The 8,748-nt window shown below is 34.3% G+C and overlaps 1 protein-coding gene across 1 annotated transcript; it reads left to right on the top strand.

The window, feature by feature from the left end:
• The first annotated feature begins 895 nt into the window (after positions 1–895).
• LOC109081172 (histone-lysine N-methyltransferase, H3 lysine-79 specific-like) lies at positions 896–7,774 on the top strand. The gene is made up of 2 exons (XM_019096174.2): positions 896–5,289; positions 5,957–7,774. Exons 1-2 carry the CDS (start codon positions 4,257–4,259, stop codon positions 5,983–5,985), a joined length of 1,062 nt encoding a protein of 353 aa, XP_018951719.1. The 5' UTR covers positions 896–4,256; the 3' UTR covers positions 5,986–7,774.
• Positions 7,775–8,748: the final 974 nt, after the last annotated feature.

Raw genomic sequence — 8,748 nt, 5'->3', positions numbered from 1 at the left:
GATGTCTTTATTACCTTTCTGGACATGGACAGTATACCGTACATACATTTTCAATGGAGGGTCAGAAAGCTCTCGGACTAAATCTAAAATATATTAAACTGTGTTCCGAAGATGAACGGAGGTCTCACGGGTTTGGAACGACATGAGGGTGAGTCATTAATGACATAATTTTCATTTTTGGGTGAACCCTTTAAAAACTATGTAATGTAGTGTTGCCACCTACTGGAAAATATGGCATATTGCTCTAATGGTCTAATAGAACCCCTAATGAAAAAGAGTAGTATTACATGCTGCATATTTAAAGGGATAGTTCACCCAAAAATGTAAGTTCTGTCATCATTTACTCACCCTCATGTTACAAACCTGAGTTTATTTTCCTCTGCAGGACAAACAAAAATAAATACATTTAGATAAATAGTGTTTGGGCCTCAATGTTCTTTGAAATATGTTTTGTTTCACAAAAGAAAGGTTTGGAATGGCATGAGGGTGAAGTAAATGATGATAAAAGTTTCATTTTTGGGTGAACCATCCCTTTAACACTAAATATTTTAAAATAAAGGTACTTTTATTACAAAATAAAGACATACATAAAAAAAAATACACTTTCTCGTTGTCCTCTTCTGTTCTGCAGCTTCGCTTCTCTAATTGTGCACAATTCTTGCTTATTCTTCAAATGTTTTGTGGCACTGTTAATATTATTGGCTCTTTTAGGATAAATTACTTCTGTTTTTCCTCATTTCTAAGACTGGTTAGTCTGGTAAAAAAAAAAAAAATGTCAAATGTAATGTTCTTGTTTTTGAGTTTCCATTTAATCTGTATCCTTTGTTGCCTGCATAGGGCCCAGAGGTTAATAGGGGCCCACGATCGCGACACCACTTCATTGTGACTTATTTGTATTTTTAATTGCAGATGAAAATGGGTGGAACAGAGGTGAGTCATATTAATTGTTTATTTTAATCTAAACTTTTGATACAGTTACCATATTCAGCTTTATATAACAGTTCTATCTGGTCCTCGAATCTGATCGGCTGAGAGGAGTGTGATATTCTAGTGATAACAGCACTTCAACCGTTTCACTGTTTGTATCACTCCGCTTGCAGTATTTCTGTAATAGCAGACGCCCAAATCCACTATAATTTTATAAATAATACTGTTTTTGTCAATACATGTTTTTAAGTTAGATTGTACTTGTTTAGACTTAAAATATGCGGTTTGTTAATAAAGATAACGTCTATTTGTTAATAAAGATAACGTCTATTTGAAAATCAGCTTCAACGTTTTCGGAGATGTGAGCTCCAGGGTGTCAGCGGCCATTCAGTGCTCGTGAACCCACCGAGAGCAGCCTCACCTCGGCCAGATTTTCTGGAATTTGATGCTGGCTCTGATGTTTCTATAATGGTTAAACATGAGCACTGCCTTTGTACTTTTGACTGAATTGCCTAGCAAATTTTATGACGGCTGGTGTTGTTTATTAAATATTATTATTCAATAAATAATATTTTATATACATAGTAGTATTTAGTATTGAGAAACAGTGGGCCTCATTCATGAAACACGAGCAGAACTAATTTTTGTGTAAATCATTCGTAAAGCTGTTCTGACGTAAAATTTGGGATTCATGAAAGTGTTTGTATTTTACAAATGTTAGTTGGTCACAAAAAATTTACACCTGCTCCTAGCCCCATGTAAATGGGTTGTAAATCATCCGAACATTTTGCTCATTGATGGCGCTGCATGTTTCTAAAACTATTTACCTTATATAGTCACGTATGTATCACGCAGCATTTTAATAAAATAATATACAGTAATTAAACACAGTATACTGCGTTTTCCTTTTTACTATTATCATGAACAGCAGTAATATAATCTGCAAATGTAACACTTTTATTTAATAATTAATTACTTTTGTTAGGGATGTACCAATTAGTCTCTAAATTATTACGGAAATGGCTTTCTATAAAATGGCCAGAATGAGGCATATCAATAAACATTTACTATTGCTAGATTTGGCAGACAGAGCGCTGCACAAAAGACGTATTTTTAGAGACCGTGTAGACTTACTACCAGATAATGAAGACTGGTTGATTCAATTGTTTTAGGGCCTGATACTCCACTGTGTACTCTTGAAAATAAAATGCTGTGTTTTGAGTAGAATTTCTGCATCTGAGAAATTTTTCTTTTTCGTTCGCTTTTGAGAAGACATGTTGAAATTCTTATTTTCATTTCATAATGTGATGCCCATTTATAGCTGTCGGTCGGAATTCATGGGTGGGGATTATGATAATTATGAATGAGCGTGCACGCTTGCCCCATTTACGAATGATTGAAATTCATTAACATACACATGTTTAACTATCAAATCTGATGTTTACGAAGCTTTTGTGAATCCGGAGGAGAGCTTTTGGGGAAGGTATGTTTTACGCCCGAATTACTCAGAATTTACTCATATTTACGCAAGTTTCATGAATGAGGCCCAGTGTGTGTGTTCGTGATGGTGATTTTAGTTACATTGTTCTGCCATTAGATGGCGACAAGAGTCTGACGTGTCAGTGGTAAAGACTTTTATATTGAAAAAGACTGAAACGGAAGTTATTTTGAGTTTTAATAACAGCTTGTAAGACACAGTTAACAAATGCAGTGATCAGGGCTGTCATCGGAAATCACCCTTAACAAATGAAAGAAAGTCTCATAATTCTCTACATAATACAGTGATACAATAAGCTTTTAATGAAGGCACTCAGCGTTCCTTCATACTAAAGTTACGTTTCTGAATTAGTAACGGATCTTGAGCTCAGTCTTTGAACTCTCAAAATGAGATCTGAATCTGCGGCGGAAGGAAGTATTTCCGCACAAAAGAGGATTTTTAAAGACACTCCGTTGTTGTTTCTTATGTATTTACAGACTTGTGCCGGCCAACTGTTGTATAAAAGCAATATCACACTCGTAGCTGTGCGATATCGCTGTAAATCAGCACAGATATGATTACCTACTGCCGAATCACAACTGTGCTGATATACAGCCATATCGCACTGCTACTTGTGTGATATTGGTCATTTATGACCTTCATAAGTAATTCACATCTATGTTGTTGTTTTGTTTTGATTGTTGTTGTTTTTTTTTTGTTTTTTTTGAGTAACTGTGCTTCTTACAGTGTGTTACTTTACATTTACATTTGTTCATTTAGCAGATGCTTTGATCCAATGTGATTTACAAATAAAGAATGTGTAATATATTATTAAATATTTAAAGTTACTTAGGGTGAATTTAGGTAAATTTAGACACTTTTGACAGTCTTTTTGCTGTCAAAATGTAGCTCAATTTACCTGAATTCATATTTCATCGCTGCTCACATAATTGTTAGGTTTGGGTTAATACTTTATTTTATCCACATTTTAATAGCTGCAATACTCATACTCAGTAATCAGTAGATGCAGTACTCTCAAGGAAGACACTCCAGAGACTCCACTGTGTGCTTTGAAGTGATTATTTTCTTATGAAATATGCATATGTCATCATTCTCAAAATCAGATAGGATAGTAAACATGCAATATACGAGCCTAACTCCATGTCTGCGTTGGATGCAAACAGAGTGCCACATCGTATCAAAAGCAAATGGAACCCATTATAATCAGTGATGGGTTTGTATTGCTTGCTTTGTTGTGTCCAGTGTAGATATGGTGTAAAGCTCATGTTTGTGGGCAGTAATATTCAGTGTTAAATAATTGTATCAGAGATCACTGACAGCAGTATTGACTGATCATTTAAAAACTGATGCAAAGACAGAACTTTTTCACAAAACATTTGGAGTGTTTCAAAAAAGCTAAAACATATTTTTAAGAAATTGATGCAGAATGTGAGGAAAATAATAAACCAAGAATAAACCAACAGAATCAGAAGATACAAAAATGAAGCTTTATGTTTATAACCTTGTATAACCATGGGGAGTGTTCCTTTAACTCAACTGGTATGGCGTTTCCTGAAACACACAAACATGTATTGAATTCAATGTAAGCCACTTTGGAATAAAGTATGATCATTCCAGCAGCTGAATGAATGTAAATGTAAAATAATCAGTAAGAAGCAAAGTATAAAAAAAGCTTGTAAAATTAAAATTGTAATGTCACCTCATACAGTCAAGTGAATCTCATGAAAGATCTCCATCTGTGGAGATAGAGACAGAATTGAAAAGAAGAGAGACAGAATTGAAAAGAGAGAGAGAACGATATAGAAGAAAGAGAGAACTGCATGAAAGAGCCATGGAACTGGATACAAAAGCAATGAAACTGGATGAAAGAGCGAGGAAACTGGACAGAAGAGCGATGGAGCCGGATTTTAGAGAAAGAGACCTGGAGAGAAGAGAAAAAGAAATGGAGTTAAGAGAGAGAGTACTGGATATGGGCCATTTTCCATACAGACATTGGAGATGGATTATAAATATGATTATACTGGATGGAAGAGAGATGGAACCAGAGACGAGAGAGAGAGTACTGGAGATAAAAGAGAGAGTACTGGAGATGATGCTGTTTAAACCAGAATGGTTGATTGATCGTATAGAGGAAGAAATTATGGAAAGAGCAATGGAACCAGATATTACAGTAACGGAAATAGAGAGAAAAGAGAATCTACTGAAGGTAGTAGAGAGTACACACAGGAGATATATGTATGTATTTCGAAATATGTATTCCAATAAAAGAGAAAGAGAAATGGAACTGGATAGAAGAGCAAAGGAACTGGATAGAAGAGCAATGGAGCTTGATAGAAGAGAGAGAGAAATCGTGAAAAGAGTGACTGAACCAGATGTTAGAGAGAGAGAACTGGATAGAAGAGAGAGAGAACTGGAACAGAGAACAGAAATGATGATCCTGTACAGAAGACCATTTCCCCCATTTATGAGATACAGAAGAGCAATGAAATACAGAAGAGCAATGGAACTGGATAGAAGAGCAAAGGAATTGGATAGAAGAGCAAAGGAACTGGAGAGAAGAGCAAAGGAACTGGAGAGAAGAGGGATGGAACCAGATATTAGAGAGAGAGAATTGGCAAGAAGAGAAAAAGAACTGGAGAAAAGAGAGATAGAACAATTTATAAATGAAAGACAGATGGAATTTCATTATATGATAGTTGGAGGAGACACAGCACTGGATAGAAGAGAGAAAGAACTTGATGGAAGAAAGAAAGAACTTGAAGGAAGAGAGAAAGAACTTGATTTAAGAGAGAAAGAACTGGAGGAGATGACTGGAGGACTGAAACCTGTGCGACAGGGCAGCATGGAATTACAGCCTCCTACAAGTAAGAATAATGTTATTAATGCATGTGAAAACAGAGGATCATAAAATGATCATTTAATAATGGGATACAATAAACTTGACTTTTATTTTGAGGCCTGACCACACACTGGGCCTCCAGAGATAAGATATTAAATATTGTTATCAAATCATTACTCTGCACACCGGAGACCATTAAAATAAATCCAGTTGTATAAGTTGACTTACAACAGATCTATATTGTTACACTTTGTTGGGAGCAACACATTACAAGTAACACATAATGCCAAATTGCTTTTTTATTTTTTTGAAGTTACATGTAAAACATTAGCCTATTTTAAACTTAAATCATTTACCTAATAATATGAATAACAAGCATTTATCACCTTAATTTATTTACTGATAATATCAGTTGAAACCCTTTCTTTTACATGGTTTTCTCTCAGTCCATTTTGCTTTTAAAACTGCACCAATAATGTCATATAATAATGACAAAAAAGTCAGTGTAACCACTTTTTGGTGTTATATACACATCTATATGCAGAGTAATAGTAACACAATAATGTAGCATTACATTTACACATAAATATCACTTTAAAACTATAATGTTTGTTGAATTTGTTTCTGAAAAAAGTCATGCTAACTTTAATAAGATATGACTCCTAAATCGTCTGTCTGTTTATTTTCATTAGTGAATGACGAACCTCCAGGTTCTCCCTGAATGTACCACGAATGCACTGAAGCAAATTGATGGATTTTTTACGTGTCCAGTGAAGGTTGAGTGCAGCTGATCAAATGATCCATCGACTAATCAATGAAAGTTAAATGACCAAGACTCTCATCATAATGGTTTCTGGTTTGGCTGAACTGTGCTCACATTCATTTACATTTCTAATCAGTGCACAGCATGTTTGTATGTACAGTTTGCTGGACAATCAAAAAAATATCTTTTACAGCCATACATTTCATTTTATCTTATATTTTAACCCTTTTGTTTTTAATAGCTTACTGTGTAAGTCACTTTGGCAGAAATCATCTGTTAACCTTATGCATGTCTTTATTTTATTTTTTTAATTATCCAAGTCCAGAATTAGTGAAATCATCATTATTACAAGTTCAGACCGAAAGTGTTGATTTACAATTCCCTACTCATGTATTATATAATCCATTGCATTTAGTCTGGTATTAATGCTATGTATTGGCTCTTTTCCACGGAGCGGTATGGTTCGGTACAGTAAAGTATCCAATAACCATGTTTTGGAGTATTTTATATAAATATTTTCATGTTATCTTTTTATTTTACGGCATGTATTTGTGAAAATGATTAGGCAGCCGCAGCACACATCACATAGGAAAACGCTGCGCATTTCAAGGCACTTCAGTGGAGCTTAATATTACCTGTTTTGTCAATGTTAAAAATATTTTTAATGTATAAATAAGTACTACAGGTTTTTACTCAAGTCTTTATCACTTTATTAAAATTAATCAAAACAAAATGACAAATGTTTACTTTCTGAAGCTGGCTCGTTCTCGTATAGGCTTGTAGTATGCAGTCTCTTGCTCAATTAGGTAACAAAAAGTGTCGAGAAACGACACCTCTGGCCATTCCATTGGGTCGTTTGTCCAGTCACAGATGCCGTACGGACAGTCCGACCTAATACGACTCAGTTTTTACTTATTTTGCTCTGTCGAGCGGCAGAAATGATTTTATGTAGGCCATTCTGAGTCAACACCATGCTTTTCCAATGAGGGATAAAGGACCGTTTTCCCCCACGCCAACACACAGCTATAAGGGGCGGTCACACTGCACTTTTCGTTCCATTGACTTCCATTCAAACGCATGCGAATGTGTCAGACCGGAAACACAAGCTCATGCGAAAAATTTTGCATTTCCCTGCGTTCCAAAGTTCAAGTTTGGTGATCTCAGACCTGCGAATTCACATCACGTGAAGACGTGTGACCAGTAGAAGATCAATACGTCACTACGTGATCTCTCTGTACAGAAATTCAAAAATGGAGGACACGCTAATTTTAGCCAGCGTCCTATTTTATATAATACATCTTTAAAATACACGTGAAATCAAAATTGACTATATTTATTTTGTTAGCGCACATTGCTAATTTTGTGGTGAACAATTCATCCGAGCAAGTCAATTCACAAAAAAAATTTGTTTGCCTTCGTAATCTTTAATACAAATTTGAGAATCCTCCTCCCCGCTAAAACGACGGACCTTCTGTGATGACGTCAGTCTGACCTAAGGCAATCAGTTCACGGTAGAAAAACAAACAAACCACGCCCTCTATGCTTTTCTCATTCAATATTCCGTTTCTCTCGGAAGTACCTCAAAATACGGAAGTAAAATCGGTCGCAAACTTCCTGTTCACGCAGACTTTAAAATATTATAAAAATGAAATAAAAAAAGAAGCAGCATGGTTCGCAGTGTCAGTGGAAACAGGAACAGATGGTACATTTGAATGCGGGAACATTTTATAATTTTTTATTGCTTGTGTGTGTATATACAGTGTATATGTATATATATATATATATATATATATGTATATATGTATAGAGAGAGAGAGAGAGAGAGTGTGTGTGTACAATATAATAAGACGCTTTCAACGCGATGGAAAATTAATTAGTAAAGTGAGTTTTTATTAATTGTTGTGTTAATTGATGGGTAACCTTGGTGCCTGATGTTATATCCTTCTCCCACCCATATTCGCAGAGGCTTCGTTAAAAATTTTGCACGTTCAAGGACGCCTCTGCGAATCAGGGCCGGCTCCAGAATCAAATCACTGAGGGTGCTCTTACTAATTACTATAGTACTATGGTATCGACATTATATATACATATATGTGTGTGTGTGTGTGTGTGTGTGTGTGTGTGTGTTGTTTTTTTTGCAAATTATTTATTCTATCTCATTCATTTCAGTCAAAAGTTATTTATTTATGATTAAACGCCATGTCAGCAGCAGTGGCTATATTCATGGCAAGAGGAAACATTTTAATTTCACAATTCAGTCGTATATCATTTCAAGACAATTATATAACAATTTTGTTTGAAAATTATATATATATATATATATATATATATATATATATATATATATATATATATATATATATATATATATATAAATAAATAAATGTGTACAAATATATAAACATACATATAATAAAAATAATAACGAACAAAAGTGATCAAAACAATTATATATAGTTTTTCAGTTTAATGCATGTCAAAAATTTTATAATCGTCCCAGGAGATTTTTAAAAATGTCCATTAATATATGTTCTGAATAAAAAGGTTGCCTAGTATTATTTAAAATTGGACATTCAATTGAAATATGTTTTATACTCAAAAGATTTTTACACCTTTCACAGACCGGTTTCTCCCCCTGTCCTAATCTCATTAATACTTTAATTTCAAATTCTTACATTTGATCTATAAATTCAATTATAATAATGTGATTGTTTTCAAATT

This window comes from Cyprinus carpio, chromosome A21 (assembly GCF_018340385.1).
Source record: "Cyprinus carpio isolate SPL01 chromosome A21, ASM1834038v1, whole genome shotgun sequence".
In the NCBI taxonomy this organism is placed as follows: domain Eukaryota; kingdom Metazoa; phylum Chordata; class Actinopteri; order Cypriniformes; family Cyprinidae; genus Cyprinus; species Cyprinus carpio.
Note: the sequence above shows the minus strand (reverse complement) of the source record. Positions and strands in the feature narration are given on the sequence as shown.

Coding starts and splice junctions, on each gene's coding strand:
- LOC109081172 (XM_019096174.2), top strand. CDS start 4,257: ATGGAACTGGATACAAAAGCAATGAAACTGGATGAAAGAGCGAGGAAA. Junction 5,290..5,956: donor GGAATTACAGCCTCCTACAA/GTAAGAATAATG, acceptor TATTTTCATTAG/TGAATGACGAACCTCCAGGT.